This window comes from Salarias fasciatus, assembly GCF_902148845.1.
Source record: "Salarias fasciatus chromosome 7 unlocalized genomic scaffold, fSalaFa1.1 super_scaffold_4, whole genome shotgun sequence".
Lineage (NCBI taxonomy): Eukaryota > Metazoa > Chordata > Actinopteri > Blenniiformes > Blenniidae > Salarias > Salarias fasciatus.
In genome coordinates this window covers 9086503-9106246 of record NW_021941229.1, presented here as the reverse complement: position 1 = coordinate 9106246, position 19744 = coordinate 9086503, and the positions used below count along the sequence as shown (strand labels likewise).

Here is a 19744-nt window from a genome sequence, read left to right as displayed (position 1 = left end):
AGAATGTATGGCAAGCAGACGCTGCGGAGGATAATTCCCTTCCAGCTCTCAGCGGGTAATGTCAAAATAATTATCAGACGAGACAGCTCAGTGGGCAGGCAGCACCTCTTCATTATAGAGCAAGGTTGAGGGGGCTAACAACCCTCCAAATGTGGAAGGATAGACCACACACGGTTTGATAGGAAAGTCCTGCAATCTTTTTTTTTTTTTTTTTTAATTTCACTTTCATCTTTGCTGTTTTTGTCTGTGTCATTTTATTTTTAATGCATCTATAATAGATCTTGCATGTGCCGGTACTATATTTGAAGCGTAATTCATATTTTTTACACTCTGGCCGATTTCCCAAAGATATTTTCAATAAAATGCCATTTTAATTGCGTGCTTTTACACGCTCTATACATCCCTTCATTGGATTCAAACAATAGCCTTGGCAGCAAAGGTTTTGGCAAAAGAAAAGTGAGGGTTGGTTTTCAAGCGCGGATCATATAACAGAAGGACGTTTACTTACCATACACTTCACATATTGTCTCTCTTCATATAGCAGATGGTTGGACGCATTACGTTTCTGACAAATTAGCGACAAAATGACAGATGCTTCTGTGTATCTCGGGACATGCGTTTTCATAAAATCATTGCAGTCAGTTGCATCACTTAACATGGAAATGGGTTTGTGTGCATTCAAGTGAATCGAGAATGAACAATGGGGGGGAAAAAAAAAGAGTGAAGAGAGTGCGGGGAGTTAAGTTAATTCAGATCTCTTTGTGTCCGAGTGACAGACCTCATTAAACCAAAGAAATAGCGACTGTAGGTTTTCTGAGTGCGACGGGTGCAGTGTATTGTACCTGTTATTAATACGTTACCTCCCTGTGTCTCAGGTTAACTGCACTTTCATCTCACCTTGACTGACCTTCCACACGCGCGCGCACACACACACACACACACACACACTAGCACGGCGACATTAAACCAAAGGGACCTCACATTGGGGACATTTCTGTTCATATGATTGACTGCTTCGGATAAAGGACCTTGGAAAAACATCTGGGCAAGTGACAAATTTGTCCCTGTGGCTGCCTTTGTATGAAGGAGACAGATACTGTGGGCAAGAGAGGGAGGAAGGGGGAGAGAGAAGGAGAGAGGGAGGGAGCGAGATGGGCCGATGTGTGCATTGAATTATTGCCAGCTCTACACAAAGACCTGCCAGACCGCTACCACTGGTGGGGTCCGTGTGTGTGTGTGAGTGCATGTGTCCTTGCCAGCCACTTGACATCACACAGCCCTCTCATGGCAGGCTTCTCGGATCAGTAGCAGAATGGATAAGGCTATTTACCAGCAGCTTATTTGGTCCGGGTCAGACCTCCAGTAACTGCTCTCCACCAGGCAGCAGACTCTCTAAACAGCCAATAGACTGTGCTATCTCTACACATGCACCTTGGGCTCATATCTGCTTGAAAAGTGATTTCAGAAATGAGATTTTGACAACTCGGATGGCACAAGCTGGATTCAAGAAAAAACGCAATTCCAGTATAAGAGAGGGAATTTTTTTTTTACCTTTTGAAATCTTTCATATTAGAAATATTTTCATTCTGCAGACAGGACTTGTAGGACATGCTTTACACTTCATGATGCAATTTACACTGCTGTATTTCAATTTTGGAATGACAAACGCAGCTATCAGCCACAACATTAACATCACTGCCTGATGAAGTGAGTAACGTAGACTGTCTTTTTGTCAAGGTACTTCTTTGAGGTTGGTGTACATTTGGCAGTGAGTGAATATTTGTACGAATGTACGAATGTACTGAAAGTTGATTCGTTGGAACCAGAAAAATAGACGAGGGCTACATTGTTATGGTTTGACAAACTGGCAGTCAGTTTCCAAAACTGCAGCTCTTGTGGGTCGTTGATCAGTGTTGTTAAAAAGTGGTCCAACAAGGAAGCGGCGAACAGGCAAAAGAATACAAAGGATCATTAAGGCACTGGGGGACTCAAATAGGTTCCGTAAATGAAGCTTAGGATGATAGAATGCATCATCTGTTTCTTGCAGATGGGGCTGCAAATCAGTCAAGGGGCTCACGTTTAACTATGTCTGTTATTAAAAGCTAATAACATCAAAATGTGAACATCAAAACTGGACCATGAAGGAATGGTAGAGTCCTGCTGTCTTTTCCACCACATCGAGAGCAGGTGCCTCTTTTATCTAGGGATCACATGAAGTGCTCTTCTGGGACAGTCAAGTCCTGCCATCCATGTGGATGTTACTTTGACATGTGCCACCTCTGGAAGCAATGTTTCATGTGCACACTCGCATAGAAACAATATTCCCTGATGGCAGTGGCATCTTTCACGAGTATGATGTTCCTCTACCACATACAAAAATAAGCCTAGGAATGATTCAAGAATACACAACAACCAGGTTATGGTGTTTCCCTAGTTCCTACTTACACAATTATCAAACAGATGATCATAATGTTGTGGCTGATCTGTATTTATGAAGACAAAGACGCCTGGATGTAGCAGCTGCAGTCACAAAGCCGTAGATTCACAGACACCCGCACAATCACACCCAAACTGACAGCTAAGGTTCTGCTGAAGGTCATTCCTAATGATTAAAAAGGCATCTCTGCAATGATTTTCAAATGACCCCCGGGACGTCTCGACCACTGACACCTCTTCAAGAGAAAATTACTTTATCGTGCCCTGGGATACCTGACTTTAGTCTGACACGGTGACAGCCTAATAGACAGCAAAACAGTGAGGAGCAGCAGACAGGGGACACGGAATCGTCAAGGCAGTCCCAGCTAATAGAGTTGCCAGCCAAATGTCATGCAGATATGGAGATGTACAAGGATATAGCAGTCAGGCAGACTGAGCCCGTCAAAACAGAGGGAGGCCGACCGAGCCCACAGCCAGAGACCCATCCATCCAAGAACAGTCCCAGTCAGCACCGGTGGGAATATGGCCCCCGTGCAATCCTGTCACACACACGCACGCAAGCGTGCTCTTTTTTAGCTTGGAGCCGCTGATACAGAGGTTTTAGTAATGGCCACGCTGATCGTGTGATGGCTAATTTCACCTTCACACAATTCATGTGTTTGAGTGTAATAATCACCTTGAGCTATTCAGGCAGTGGATTCCCCCAGAGATTGAGCACATCCGTCTGATTTGACACACACATACACACACACACACCAAAAAAACTCAATGCTATTGTGATATTTACATATAAACTACTGTAGGAACGGAGCGTCACCTTCTTACATGATTCAAGGTTATCACAGAAATCATACACGTGTGTGTATTCTGGATTTTTATGTAAAGCAGACTGACCTGTTCAGTGTAAAATTGATCATAAAAAAGGACTAGAAAATGAAACTGTGACACAAAGCTGTTTACGTTTAAGGGTAGAATGCACTTATAAACCTAGAATAACAGTCTTTTAATATGCACGATGTTAATTATCAGCTGTGCCTTCAAATTACTGGTTGCTCAGATGAGCGTTGTCGTACAATAAAAGCAGGCGGCTGCTGCTGCTGCTGCTGACATCAGCAGCTAATTTTCCCACATCTGACAGACACGCCGTTGCCAGGCCTTGCATCATCAGGTTTTTTTAAAGCATCATACATTTTGCAGAAGCCCACGGCTTATTGTCATCATAACCCGGCAATGAACTGTATTTGACCGGCTTCTGTTGTTTAACCATCACGCACTGCTGACAGTCACATTTACACAATAGATTGAAACACAAAGATAAGAATATTTGCATAAAGGGGTGACCATTTTTACTGGTGGGGGAAGGTTTAAAAAAAGAAAAAAAAAGATCAAAAGATTTTTTTTTTCTAACTCATTTATCCCGATCTGCTCCCCCGCAAATCTCCACATCGACAAAGAGGAAAACCGGTAACTCGCTCCCCTGTTACCCCGACAGTTGGTATTCAAGCCAATAAACCATGTCTAATTGCATTGCTGGGAAACATCTTTGAGCAATTACATCGTCTGACTAAAAGAGCTCATTACATACAAACCAACACGAGAGATAAACACGGTGGAAAACGGATCGCAAATCCTAACAAAGTGTACAGCAATAATAAAGTTCACAGCCTGCCGTTTGGTCTAATAACCTGTGAATATGAACGGCAGTGAAAATAAGCTGCAAAGCACACAGGTGCATCGATAAAACATTTAATTACCAGCTGAAATATGTTCAGTTCAGAGCTGCTAAAATTAGCGACACACCTCTTCCCACGAGGCGAAGCTCACAACTCGCCCGGCTGTGCAGACGCAGTCTCAGTGGGTCTTTTCCCCTTTTAATGCATCCCTTTTCAAGCCTGCATGACTAAGTGCGAGTGTAAACAAAGCAGCTTTAACATTATTAGGATCATCAGTAATGAGGTGTATTAAAGCTATTTATATATTGAACAAAAGATTTCATGAATCTCACTGTAGTTTAATTGGGAGGTTTTACAGTGTTGAACTGTGATATATGCTATACACGCAAAACAGACATCTTGGATTTAGAATTCCTTCTTTGTCAAGACAAATATCAAATATATAAACAGGTCTCTAAAAAGGGAGGGGGTGAAAAAAAAAACTATCAAGAACACTGCATAGATAATTGCATTCATTTTGGCAGGTCCATACAAGGTGGGGATGAAGGTATCAGCTGTTCATGGTTTGCTGATGTTAGAGGCGTTCGGGGTAACAACAGCTCTTGGATAAAAACTGTTTCTTAGTTCGTTTGTTTTTTTGCTTCACTGCCTTCCAGAGGGTAGGAGTTCAAACAAACGGTGACCGGGGTGTGAGGAGGCCCTGATGATGCTGTGGGCTCTTCTTGGGCAGAGGGATGATGGTGGAGGACTTTAGGCAGGAAGGGAGAACTGGGACTGATTGAAGATTCTGGTAAAATCCCCCACTATTTGGTCAGCACAGTCCCTGAGCACCCTCCCAGTCACTCCCTCAAGTTGAACAATTTTTTTCCGGGGTTCCACTGCCCTCAGGGTTCTCCTCACTTCCTGTGCCTGAACAGTTTAAGGTCTGCTTGTGGAGGTAATGTCAGTGACTGTGGCAAAATGTCAGGTACACACAGATGCAAAACTGCACTAATACAGCTGTGCAGACATAACAATGGCAACTTCATGAGGAGAAAATAATTAAAATTAGTGTACAAGTTATATTTTGACTATATAGCGAAAAAATAACCCGCAACTATAATCTAAAGTACTGAGCAACTCTGTTTATAACATACACTTCAACAGATCAGTCTTGTGACTTTTAACAAATACAATTTAGTATTCAAAGAATCAGTGATACAACCCAAACTTAACCAATGATGGGATGAATAAGCTGCATGTGTACAATAAGTCATAAGACTGGTTCCTCACTTTTGCAATGTGACAAAGTTGCACAGGGTTTTTAATGCACCAAACAACGCTGAACACACAGATGGAGGCATCGACACCTTTTGTTGGTCTTCTGCATTCATTGTGTCTGTGCTTTGGTTCTTATCCTGGGAGCTTGTAGGTCCTTAGCAGGTAGAGTAACACCACTGATGACCTGTGGCGGCAGTGTGGCACAGTCTAGCTCATGTGCAAACAGTAAAACGAACAAAGAAAACAAAAACCTTGGAAAACATAAATGCATCTATTCAAGGAAAGACTGTGAATACAAGCAAACTTACGTTGCTTCTATTGCTATTTGCAAGTTGCTATTTGAAAAAAATTGGTAGGCCCATTGATACTCTTTACTACACTAAGTTGCACTGCCACTTATTGGATGTATTGCTTAACTACTACCACAAGGAGCATGGGAGACTAAAGGTTATGACTCAGCACGTTTGAAATTCACAATTTATAATTTGCCCGCATGTAGGCCTACCAAATAGAAGCCAGCTACCTTAAACAGGCAAATTAAGTTCTTACCTAACTCAGACCATCAAGCAGTTTTTTGACATGCGTGACAAAGGAAGTAAAACAGAGCCGATATAAACAGGCATAGCTAACAAGCAACAGATCCCAGAATAGGAAAACATTCAACTGTGGAGATAAAATCCAACTGCTTGCTGATATAGACGCTTTAAAGTCATTATACACTGATTTTTCTCACTCATTGGGATTCGAGATGAATTCCTATAAAGTCTCTAAACACACTTGCAGTCTGGACTTACCTGTCAGCACACGCACTGTGGCAGTGTTGACAGTCTCATGTTTCCCTGGTAACATTTCTCCTTTTAGTTTAGCTTAACAGCAAGCCGTGCAGTCAGTTCAGGCTGCTGCGACAGCTTTCTGTGTAGCAACTTACTCATCGATGAAGACATTAGAATTACATGACCTACCTACTGTCTTGATGTCAGCACTCATAATCCAATATTGTTACTGCTGGATCACTTTTTTTTTTTCCAACACACACACTGCAGGATCACACATTTGAGCTGTTAAGGTCATAATCCTCTGAGCTGCTGGTGGTGTCAGGCTCAACACATTAGGTGATAATTAACAACTCCCCCCGGCCCCATTTCGCATGAAACACAAACTGTTTTGTTGATCAGACAATGATGGCCACGTTAAAATTTCTCTTCAGATTTTATTGCAAAAATAAAGACTTTGAAAACACACTACAAAAACATCAACACAAACATAATACATGACAGTCTCAAAGACAAACCAATAGCACATCGATAGCTAAGTATTTTTACTGTGCTTTCAATGAATCACAAAACCATTATTCAGTTGTTTAAAACCATATGAGTGACTTACTGATAACATGGTTATGGTCTTTGACCCAGGGGGGGGAAAAAAATCTATAATCACATACCTGTATTTCCCTAAGAGCAGATGTGTGGTAACCCAATGAATGTACCTATTTTTCACTTCCTGAGAAGTCAACATGTCAGTGGGGAAGTGGGCGGGGCCAATAGCAGAATAGAAGTTGACATTTAACAGAAATTGGTAAATGCTGGAGTGCCTAAATTAGTCTTTGACATCTTTCAACCAATGGCTGCTTTTAAAAGGTACAATATGTAAAAGACCATAATGCCACTTATCGCATTGGGTGGTGGCTCACTGTGGCGTTTAGATTATTACTAAGAGCGAAGAGTTTCACCATTAAAAACACTACATTTCAACATGTCATCACAATTATAACAGTTAAAAGGCCCTGCCCACTTCTGAATTTCCTTCATTTTCACCCAAGCCTGTATTTTTAAGATATTTTTCAAATACTTCAGAAGTAAGTGCAACCTTTTATTCCCATGCATTTGTGTACTGAGTTTTGCTGATAGTATCAGGTATTGCTTTTGTACATTTGCTAGTATTCAGTCAGAATTGCCCGTTTGTTGTGAAGACAATTCCAGCACACCCTAATGCATACAAATGCCACAGAAACCTCTGTGTATTGATCTGAAGGAAACTGATCATCTGTTCTGGAACTCAATATTAACCAACAAAGTTGTCGATTTACCAAATCTGTCAGGTAATCTAATTCGACACTGCAAATTTGGCTCCTGCATAAACACTGCATGGCTGATAGAGTTCATGCTGACAGTCATTTTAGGTAACACATCAATAAATATCTAATCTTGACTGGTTTGCTGTGCTTTCCTTTTTCCCTGCTTTAATGAGAACTGCTAAGATGGAATCGTGCCATTCCGAACGTGCCGACGGCAAAACCTATCGTCTAAACTGCATGTTTATTGTAGCTGGCAACGCCAACAACTTAATGTCCGTTTTCACACTTCAAGCACTAGTTATGCTAAAAATGTCTCATACACTCTGTCTAGCTGAAGATTATTGACATCAAGGCATAGTGCTTCTAACTTCTTAAGAAAAAAAAAAAAAAAAGAAGGTATCCCAGTCACATCACTCACTGTCCAAGAAGATGTCTGTCCAACCCTGTGCTTGTTCCTCTGAAGGTGTATCGTTGTGCCATACATGAGAAAATGGTGCTCTACATCAATGAGGCTTCCACAGATTCATTTTTTTAAACCAATAGCCAATCCTTTGTGCTTGACTGTCAGATTTTACACCATGGGAAGCACTGTCATTATGACGTGATAGAATCGGCCTCAGGGGACACAGTAATCATAGTAATTCTAGAATAGATATTTCAGAAAAACCTTGACACTAAAAAGTCAGTCACCTATTAAATGTTTGAGATAAACACAAAGGGCAACATATTTCTCATAAAGTGCAAATTAAATTAGTTCCAACATACACATTGTTTGACATTCTTCTTATTGCCTGTAGACATCGTTGGCAAGAAAAGTGAAAATATAGGAAAGTTGGGGCATAGCATTTTGGCAGGGGAGGAAATAACGGTGCTCAAAAGATGAGAGGCACTTATAAGGGTGTACTATTCACCAAATGGTCTTGCCCCAGGCAAAAGTTTTTAAAATCAAGCTGCAAAAAGGTGGTGGTAAAAAGCCAATATCTTGAAATTTGGGAAGGATCCAAACACGTGTGACTCACAGCGAACGCTGGGAGCATTCACATTGACTGAGGGAGCTTTAATTAAAAACGTGCTGGGTGGTGAATTGAAACCCCCAACGCTACTATTTTCGCTGTACATGCCTTATATTGTGCACCATGTGACTGATGCTTTCCCCTGCTAAGTTTACCATCTGCATAGCCACAGTAGTCTACATATGTATGATTTACTGCCAGAAAAGTTTGTTGCATTTTCACAGGAGCCACGACGGTGACAATGGTTTGAAAACAGTGCAAAACTGCATCTCTAAACTTGCTAAATGGCTCCTTATGCCGTCATAAAAACTGCAAAATGATCTTTACTGTAAGATGGAGCTACACTAAATTGTAGACTCAAGAGACTATGCAGATGTTTCTTTCCCTTTGCTCAAACTTTCTGACTTTCAGAAACCGCAGACAATATTCCTTACCTACTGAAATTCTTGCATAAAACCAATCGAGAAAAAGCTCTTGGAAAAGCTTAAATGCAATAAGTAAAGCAGGTTCCATCTACATTTGAGTTCAACGGTTGTTGTGCATCGACGAAGGTCCGAGCATTTAAAAGTCAAACATGTTCTTCGTAAAATGTGAAATACCCCTTTAAAACCCTACATTCTTCTTGTGTGCTTTTCTATGCTTTTCAAACAGTCAGGTTATACCACCTCCTAAAATACTCTACAATCTCATTTCGTTTCCACCTTTACGCCCCAGCGCTATTAGTATACCGATCTTGAAAAATATTAGCGTGTCATCTGCAAATAAAGAGATATCGATATATACAGTGGGAGAACTTTCTGCTTCGGTGAACACAGCAGTGAAAAGTTTCAGCAATAAAGCACTGAGTAGCAAATGTATACCATATCATATCAAAGAGAACAAAAGCGAGGGGTTGATCATTGACATCATTAAATACCTTTAAACGATTCGATACACCACAAGTTCGTAGATCAGTCTGTGTGCATACTTGACTCATACTTCCAGAGACAACAAAGCATTTGCCGTCTCATTTGGGGCCACTTGAAAATATGTGCAGGTCTTGCACCAAAACTGGAAATGAAACACAATCACCAACAACATAAGATGAATATTTGCTTTTTTCTGCATACCTGTTCGGGGACCCTTTGATGGGGACAGATGTGCTGGTTGCCCCCACCTGACAGTGGTCCAGGTTAACGGCAGCAGAAATGCAATAGTTTAGAATATTTGACACTATTTACTAATGTGTACTACTCTGAGATGCTTGACCAATACCAACTTGTCCACATAATGGTAGACAGAAGAACAATGCTCCCTGCTTTTAAATATATATAATACATTATATACATGAAAGACATGTAGGCAGAGCTGCTCAGTAGTCCAAGAGAAAAGATTATGATCAAACACAAACTGTCCACATAATTTTTGCAATTCTTTTAAACAAGTATAAATAAATAAATGATTATCAAGTTATCAATATTGCCTCCTTATATTCAGCTGTCCTGTAAAGAGTGAGGTTTATTGTGGTGCGGCAGACATGCGCGTGAGAGATACTCGGCGGCGTGGTGAACTGAACAGGTTACTGAGGGTTTCCTGTGATACCTGAAGGTTGTCGGTTCAAAGTGAAGGCTCAACGAAGATCTGAATGCACTCTTAACCAAAGGCTGCGATGAAAACTCCTGCGGAGTTTCCGTGAAAATCTGAGTGAGTGTTCCCCACTGGAAAGCCAACAGTTCGGTTTGAGTCCGGCCGGTCCTTCCAATGAGAACCAGGTGGGCAGTCTGTCCACAGCTGAAGAAATGTTCCATCAAGACTGACTGAATTTGTGCCATTCGAATCAACCAATTGAGTACAAACTAAGGTTTCCGATTATAGTTTTCCTAGACCAGGGCTCTGCAACCTCGATGACCAAAAGAGCAGTTTTTGTAACTTTTCGCCAAGTCAAGTTTTGAGCTACAAACCACATTCAACCTTTAAAAAGTGGATCAATGCAGCTCACTAAGTTTCATATATAGTATTAAAGGACACACAAAAAATTTAACTTATGATGCATTGATAAATTTTTAACTACAGTTCAGAATCGAGAACATTTGATTACATTTAACATAATTTTTGAACCCGATTTTTTTGTTAATAAATTTGAAAATTTAGTCTTTTTATCCATTTAACCTTTAAGTCATTCTTTTTTTCCCAAACTATACTTAATTTTCTTATGTTAAAAATTCCAGAGATTTCAGGTTTTTCAGCCGTTCTGTCAGCCCCCTCCCCCCAAATTAGTTTTTCTTTACCATATAACATCTTGTTTTTTGATTCATTCATGGTTAGCTTTCCAAGAGGTGTTGTTGGAAAGTCAACATGTATCACCTGCAGTGAAAAGTAGAGGGCAAGAGAGGTAGATTTGAACTGAAAAACAATATATCTGTCAGTTTTAAGGTTCACCACAAATGTTGAGATAAGAATCTCTTAAAATGTTGTTAAATGTTTATTTTTCTTTTAATTTGTTAAAATCTGCAGTTTACATGTTTCATATCACAAGTCTATAAAAATACCTGTGATTCGACACATCTGATCTGACCAAAATATGAACGAACAATTTACTAAAACATACATAAGGCAACCGGTTGATTCAGCTTTCCAATCTTTCTTCCGTTTCATTTTGAATATGCATCCTTTTGGAGCAGACATCTGTGTGAATTCTACAGGAAAACATGAGCATCTTATTTGAGATTTTCACACACAACCAGATGAATCTGTCAAACAATCTGTGCCTTCATTCTGGAGCTGGTCTCAAGCACCAGAGAAACTCTATTGCCTCCCTCCAACACTGATATGCATTCAGATTTTGAGTGTATCCAAATGGCTACAAATTTGTAACTTTTCTTAAATTTTAGAGGCTCAATTGAGTTCAATCTTAAAAGGTGGCATCGCCTTTCATTGGGTTGGATCTGCATGTTGTTTGAGTGCCACAGGTTGAGATTGAATAATGAACCCTTGGTCCTTTCAGATGTGAATTTTGCCGAGGAATAACACTAAATTCACTGAGTCCTGATGGAATTGCACTTCTAGAGAAAACTGCCAAGACAACAAGATACTGATGTGATGCACTGGGCTCATCTCACCTGAGACAAGTCAAAAAAGTTCAGTTTGAGTCCCACTGTATGAAAGACATGTTTGTGATGCAACCAAGTAGAAGAGGAAAAAGAAAAACAAAAAAACTATGGTTGCTCAATGTGGCCAAAGCTTGTGGTCCATGCTTCATTTTCCAGAATCCAAATGGTGCAAAAAAAAAAAAACAAAAACGCCCAAAACAATGAGCTCAACTGGAATCCTTTGAATAAAAAGCATCACTTGAAGTTCAGTTCAGGTCGCCGTCGTCACTCCTCCACAGAGCACCCTTCAGTCCAGTTCAGTTTGGTTTCAGCGCTGCAATGTCAAATATCCCCCATGACAGCACAAGCAAACTCCACACAAATGCGGATCCTCTGGGTTTAGATCCATAGAACTCTGGGTTTCCTGCTCCACCAAAAGTGCTAAGCCGTTCTAGGTCCAACAGAGTCTTGTGTTTACATACTAGGTCCACATCTTGTACGTATGCATATGTGTGTGTGTGTGTGTGTGTGTGTGTGTGTGTGTGTGTGTATGTAGGTGTGTGTGTGTCCATATTATGCGAGTGTACTTGCATGCCTGTACATATGCGTCAGATGTTTACAGCAGAGTTGGTGTTGTTCATATGGACTCTCATCTCCTGAATACTAGTGATAATTTTTTTCTGATGTCCCGCCAAGTTCACTCCTACTCTTCGCAAATCCCTGAAAAACAGCACACAAACAACAGGCCACTATTTTTAAGGCAGTCTGCTTGCAAAAAAAAAAAAGAAGAAGAAGAAAAAAAAAAAAGCATGATGTAGATGATTAACAACTTTCTAAAACTTATTTCTACAGTTTTAGACAGGTGGCATTTCCGACACAGGGGTGAAGCTCTAACGTTCACCCTGACTAAAGCACATAAAAGGCAGTTATAGTGCTGCTGTGGTAGTTTCTGCATGGTCCCTTCGTTGAGCATGCACGCCGTACAGATTTACTGTGGCTACATCTATCTTTACAGAAGGTCGCAGGTCCATAAAAAGGTGCATGCTTTTCAGAATGTTTTACTGGCTTACACACTTTTAATAGATTCTGCATTCTCATCTCACTTTGACCTTCAAAACATTTCATGATTGCTTCTACTAAAAAAAAGAAAAAAAAAAGTGGACAGCGACTGCAGTGAAAGTCAAAGACACAAATGTCTTCAAACCTGAGGGAGTTAAGCTAAACTTGTCTGACGTCCTTGTACCCGTGTGTGTTTGTATGTGCGCTGGTGGCCTTACTCTGATGTCATCTGAGCCACTGTTTCCAGTGAGGAGTAACCTCCCTCCATGAAGAGTTCTGTGTAGCGGCCCATCTTTATGGAGTCCAGCCACTCTCCCACGGTCTGGCTTCGAGTGCTGCAGTCTCCTTCTACGCTGGCGTGCTCCACTAACAGGTTGGACACCCTGGCGTGGAAACGGAGACAGAGCCACGGGGAGAGAGTAATTACACACATGAATTACACAGGCGCACATGGATACACACACTCCTAAAAACTCCCTGCTGCAGCAGTTTCCATGACCCAGCAGGGTTAGATGGAGAGTTTGACCCACTAACTGAATGGAAAGGTGAAGGATGCATCTCAACTACCTCTCAGTGAATCCAGTTTAGACACTCCAGATGTTTGGCTTTATATGTGGACAACAGTCATGTTGTCAAATTTTTGTAGGAATTGAACTGTTGGACTATGTTTTATATCAAGTAATTCGATTAAAGTGGCTGTGTTGGAGAGAAAAGGCTATTTGATTGTTATAAAATGGAAAAACAATCCAATTCCAACCAGGTACGTTGAGTACTATTTAATTCAATGTATTTCTGCAGCCTTTACCCAGCATACACACTTTTAAAATGACCCACCGATTTTTCTCTTTTGTTCTTCGAAAAACCATCCATGAGTGTTGAGATGTAGTAAAAGCAGATTATGGGATGTGCTCCGGACGATTATCATAAATATGACTGTGCTGGCACATATATTTTAGGGCTCCGCCGAGCTCAACCATCCCTACAGGCACCAGCGAGGCATCAAAATTGAACTTATGCACCATCACACAAAGGCTGAACGGCGGTCCAATCACAGCTTTTTGTCATTCTGCTCACTCTCCCTGCCATCACACACAAATGTTCATGCTAGCTAACTATATTCTCCACGCCGCAGCTAGAACAGAGGTGTAACGTCACAAAAGGACTTCGCTCTTGTTGGTGTCCTTTTAATCTTCACAGCCGTCATATGTCATCGCAAGGCTTTTAGTTGTGGTGCCGATTTACTTATTTAAGTGTGTCTGTGTGTGTGAGAGAGGAGAAGAGACAAGTCAAGAAAACATCAAGATTTCATTACCTCGGTAAAGAAAACGGGGAGCCTGAATAAATGTCTGCTTCACAGCACTTATAGCTGTTTCGTATCATTATACACTAATGCAGTGAACCTACAAAGCGGGAAAATACTAATTGAAAGTTCAAAAGACATGATAATCACAAGAATACTCTTCACACTAGTGCTTAATATTAACAAAATTGCACCACTCTCCACCGAGTGCTCTTCTTTCCAATGACAAAAACCTACGTTCTTCCTGATTTAAGCATACCGCCATATACTGCTTCAATAAAAGATATTTATATCTATTAGCTTGAAGGACAGCCTATGATTTACTTTGGAATGAATGGGTAACAAATGAACATATGAAATCAGGAAAAAAAACATACACAAATAATTAGAACTGCTGTTAAACTAGAACTACACTAAAAATGAAAGCTGCGCAGTGATAGATTTTCATTACATAATGCCAAAGCGCATTAAATATCTCAGGGACAAATCCTTTTATTAGACAACAAAAAAATGACTGTATTTATAAAATTATAAATGCATTAATAGCTGGAACTGCCACGATGTTGATAATTCAACAAATTGTCCATTGCTCCATCCTCTGAAACAAGCTGTAGCTCTTATAGAATCCTTGTAATTTAACATTTGCTTCAGTTTTCCAGCAGCTGTGTGAATCAATGCTAAGCTGATGTGAGTTCGTAAAGCCCTGATCCATAGTAGTAAAACATTTCTACAGATTGGGAGAACTGATGGGACAGCTAACACAGCAAACCTACGCTTTTTGACAGCACACAAGAGAGAGGCACCTTAAATACCCTTGGAGAACTCAAGAAGAAGAGACTCTTACCTGTGTGAGGAGTTGACCAGCTTTTTTAATGAGCTGGGGTTGCGAATGAGTTTGTCTAACAAACAGACGATCTCGTCGAACTTGGGCCGATTGCTGCGCTCTCGCTGCCAGCAGTCCATCATTAGGTGGTAGAGAGCTTCGGGGCAGTCCATGGGACCTGGTAACCTATAGCTCTCCTCTACTGCTTTTATTACCTGCGGACAGACAGACAGAGACGGACAGCTGCAGGTTTGTATGACTTGGGGCAATCCACATGATCTGCATGAAAATTCATTCCTCCAAACTAAAAAATAAGGTGAAAAGGAAAAAGCAGGGGAGTACTGTCTATACAAATGGACAGAGCTCTCGTATTCTGATTGTTCCACTCACGACATGATTGTGAGAAAACCACTTAAGTTGATGAGTTTAATTTCCAAAAGACAAGCACAAGTTATCAAACGTGATAATTTTCCCAATAAAAAGATAAAGAGGATGTTGGGGCTGAAGTAAATCCAAATGTTGACTTCCACTACAGGGACGCACAACTGATCCAAGCAGGGCAGTAAAATGAGAAACCAGAGTGTGGACAACAGTTTGTAGAGGACACAACATATTTTGACAGTCGGACAGATAATAAGTTTTTCTCAGCAGGCCCATGACACACTTCAGCGATGCAATGCTACTCCCAAATTGAGTTCTCCTGAAGAAGATCCTGAATCCTGATAGTAGCTGGAGGCGTGCGCCTGCTCTCTGTCTGACCTCGCACTGCGAGAAGGCGAACGCCTGCGAGGATCAACAGAGCAGCCCAACATAAAAGCTTTATTTGTTTATTTCCAGTGCTGCGCAGCCTTGTTAATGATTCCTGCAAGTAACCAGATACAGCCCTGAATCACAGAAATGTTTTTAGGGGGTGGGAAATTGAGTGGAATGAATAATAAATAAAGCTCAGCTGCCTCCGTTGGACCCTGCAGTGGGAAGCAGGCTGCAGTTCTCAGCCTAGTTCTGCCAGTGCAGCTCACTGCAGGGAATTGATTCGCCGAGTTCATGACAGCCTTTACTTCTGTCAAATTCACACAAAAGACAGACGCGATAGCGCTCCAATACACACACATGCGCACGCATGAAAGCGCATGCATACGTACGCTAAAGCATAGGAGGGAGAAATCATCGCCGAGCGGCGAGGAGAACTACACACGGCTGAGTGGCAGGGAGGAAAGATCAGAGGAAGAGAGAATGAGGTGAGGGGGAAAGAAAGAGAGAAAGAAACGATGCAGACAGAGATCACGTTCAGGAGCAAAGGGAAAAGAAAAGGAGGGACAAGAGAAAGGAGTGACAGCGAAATAGAGAGAAGTGGGAAACAGAAGGAGGGAGCTTAGAGAGGGAGAGAGTGAGAGCCTGCACTTTCTTGTGCAGATCAGAGAAAATCCAGCATAACGCTTTCAATTAAACATCAAACGTCTTCTCCTCTCCTCTCATCCTCCTCTCCTCTCCTCTCCTCTCCCTCTCTCTGCACTTTGAGACAGACAGCCTAATCACCAAAAGGAGGGAGGAGTCTGAATCCGGGGATGGAGAGGTCACAGGAGGGGCTGAGTCTGAGCACGAGTGGTAAAAGCGAAAGCGTCCGTCAAATCCTACATGCTCACTCGTCACCGTCATCGGACACGCCGGTGCCGCACGCAGCGCTCCGACGTCTTCATTCAGACTCACGTCTTGATTGGACATCTCCCAGTAGGGCCTCTCTCCGTAAGACATCACTTCCCACATGACGATCCCGTAACTCCACACGTCGCTGGCCGAGGTGAACTTTCGGTACGCGATGGCCTCCGGAGCTGTCCAGCGAATGGGAATCTTCCCACCCTGTGAGAGAAAACATCATTTCAACAGATCAATGGATTTGAATTATCAAACAAAAGACGGAGGAAAAACCTGCTATGACACCCTTTGGACAGCAATTTATTGTTATCGCATGATCAATATGTGCAATATCGCAAAGGACTGTTCAAGCTGTGATGGATTACGCTTCACTTGGCGGTGCATTCATGTTCTGCATGTCAACATATTTCCCAATCAGATAGATTCCTGCTGCGCTGGATGCTCCCCCACTAGGATATTAACATCATCGACCTAATTTGAAAGAAAAATCATGACTGCAATATGCAACATTATCATACATTCTATGTTTACCTAATATTGTGCAGCTTCAACCTAGACAGTTCAAACCTCAATTTTCAAAGAGCTAAGAAGACTAACGTTTCCTTGTAGGTTTGTGCAATGATTTACTTCATTAAGATTAGAGTTTGCTCATATCACCTTTCTTAAAGGACACCGAACCCCATGAGCCCTGAATGGACTGAGCATATTGTGAGTATGTATGTATGTGTGTATGTGTGTGTGTGTGTGAGAATGACTGATTGTGACTTTGAGCTTCCTAGAGTCTCAGAAGATCACAAGCTCTTCCTGGATGCCACTGTTACGAAGAAAGAGGTCCTAGATCAGAGTTTTGCAACCTTCATAACCAAAAGAGCCGTTTTTGTGGCTTTGCACCAAGTCAAGTTGGTCTGGAGCCACAAAGCACATTTGACCTTCGAAATGAGGCTAACGCAGCTCATGAAGTTTCAGTTTTGATGCCCACACAAAACAGTACATTTTGGAATTTTAGCTCTTTTAACCATTTTACCTCATTCTGCATGCTTTCTGTCCAACCATATTTCATTTTCTTCTTATAAAGTTAGCATAAAGCATAAACGTCTTTATGTGGATGACATCCTGATTTTTCAGAAGAGGCCTGATTCATCCATTCCCACACTTATTAAGACCCTTAATAATTTTAAAGCATTTTCAGGTTATAGGATCATTCCATCTCCATTCCCATTTAAATGGTCACCAGGAGGATTTGTATACTTTGGTATATGTATATATAGCACCACTTTTCAACCAGATGTACAAAATAAATGTTTTTCCTCTTTTTGAACATATCAGACTGGATTTAGAGAGATGGAATTCCCTCCCAATATCTTGGTTAGGTTGTGCTGCTCTTTTGAAAATGAACATCCTCTGGAGGTTGTTGTACTCGATTCAGATGGTTCCAGTTATCTTCCCACACAAAGCTATTAAAAACCTAAATAAGTGGTTTAGCTCTTTCATTTGGGCTAAAAGAAAGCCTCGCATTAAAATAGCTACATTATGTCTCCCTTCCTCAGAGGGAAGCTTTGACCTCCCTGATATTTGGAAATATCAGCTTAGTGGCCATTTACATATTATGGCTGACTGGACACAGTAAATCTAGATCTCTCTGCCTTGACATAGAAAATTCCATGTCTGAATTTCTCTTACAAAATGTGTTATTCATCACCCTGATGTAGTCAGCTCACCCAAAAATCTATCATTTCAAAACAAGACTTCTTTCATTATTTACAGGTGAGAGACTATGTAAATTAAGATGGACACCACAATTCTTATACATTAAAGCACATCTAACTCTGAGATCACTACCAGCTACGTTCTCCAACAAAAGTCTGCAGGATGCCTTCTATCATATCTTCATGGAGGGGCAGCAGTGATATGTCGATGTTAATTGAAGGATCGTCGTATTTTTGCACTCTCTTCCTTCTCTCCACTCTTTTTTTTTTTGTTTGTTTGTTTGCTTGTTTGTTTCCTTCACTCTCTGTCTCTCTTCCTGTCTGTCTGTCTGTCTGTCTGTCTTTCCCCCTTTCAGGTCCAGCAATGTCATGTATCAGTATTCAAAATAATTAAAATGAAGTAAGAAACCATGTCGTCAAGAGCTCTATTATAAGCTCCTCTTGGAAAAGCAAATCTGTCGAGCACATAAAGGCAGCCAGACCTCCATTCTGCTGCTTCGATGCTGGACAGGACAGTTTAAGAAAAAGGAAACTGTAACAAAGCTAAAGCAAGCAAGAAACCAAAGCCATATAAAACACAATGGCAAAGGTCGATACTTTAACACATAACTGGACTTTCTGACATGCAGGTTGCACGACAAGAAGAATGCATTTAATGAGATATGGGAACCTTTCCTGACATATATGGGCATAGATACCTCTGCTATTTGTTTAGATAAAGACTAGAGATACTGATGTTTATGTATTTTTATGTGTATTTTTTATAAACCTGTTCGTTTGACTGTGAATTTATGAACTGAGATATTCTGTCCTGTTCTGTTTTTGTCTGTTTATTTCTGTCTCCAAAAATTAAAAAAAAAAAAAAAAAAAAAAAAAAAATACAATTTGGGAGCCGTTTTCAAAAAGTTGCATTTTCAGTGGCTTTGAGCACCCAAAGTGCAACAGAAGTTTTCTTTTTTCACTTAAAAATGTGAAATCAGGGCCTAAAGCAGTGGACCAGCAAAATCAGTTTACCATAACACTCTAAAAGTAATAGGTTTCCAACAAAAAAAAAAAAAAAAAGGAAGTGTTTGGACTTCAACATAAAAAGAACCTTTTAAAAACTTTAAAATAGCTGCTTTTGACTTTTGATGTTTACATGGGAGCAGCTGAAGACCTGCACTGGCACAAATGACCTACGGGCGTTTAAATACAGCTGCAGTCATTCAGAGATCTCATGTCTTCTCATATGAAAAGAAAATCAAGAACAGGCCTTAATTGAGACACTTCTGCTGCATGCGGTCCACCCCGCATTAACACTAATGAATACCAATTTGAGAACACATTCATGAGCGCAAGTCTCACTTTCCTCACACGAATTCCCCGTCCTAACTGTCGGGGGGCCCGAGATTTCCCCCCCCCAACTCATTTCCCTCATCTTCATTATCAGGCTTTCATTGCTACAAATAAAATAAATAAATAAATAAAAGTGTTCACAGGAAGACTGCTGAGTTCCTCAGGAAAATGTGTTTTTAGCTGATGAGAAGTGAAATTAGCCTGATGCAGTATTGATGAACACAGCAGCAGGATATCTCGGGCTCTGATTATTCGAAGGGTGTGGATTGTGGTATCCTGTCAGGGAAGGAGAGTCAGACGGAGCCAGAGCGAAGCGGAGAGCGAGAGGAGACGGTGGCTGGCAA

General features: G+C 41.1%; 1 protein-coding gene across 2 annotated transcripts in view; it reads right to left on the bottom strand.

Annotated features, from left to right (window-relative positions):
* Positions 1 to 732: 732 nt before the first annotated feature.
* epha5 (EPH receptor A5) overlaps positions 733 to 19744 on the bottom strand; it is an 83545-nt gene continuing 64533 nt past the window's right edge. The window contains exons 16-19 of one of the 2 annotated variants that reach the window (XM_030085698.1): positions 16414 to 16563; positions 14728 to 14921; positions 12802 to 12966; positions 11679 to 12244 (exon numbers count right to left, since the gene is read on the bottom strand). In XM_030085698.1, coding sequence (XP_029941558.1) covers positions 12133 to 12244; positions 12802 to 12966; positions 14728 to 14921; positions 16414 to 16563 — 621 coding nt within the window. In that variant the 3' untranslated portion in view covers positions 11679 to 12132. Of the gene's footprint in view, positions 948 to 11678; positions 12245 to 12801; positions 12967 to 14727; positions 14922 to 16413; positions 16564 to 19744 lie in introns of those variants that run through there. The other variant, XM_030085699.1, reaches the window with a different exon arrangement.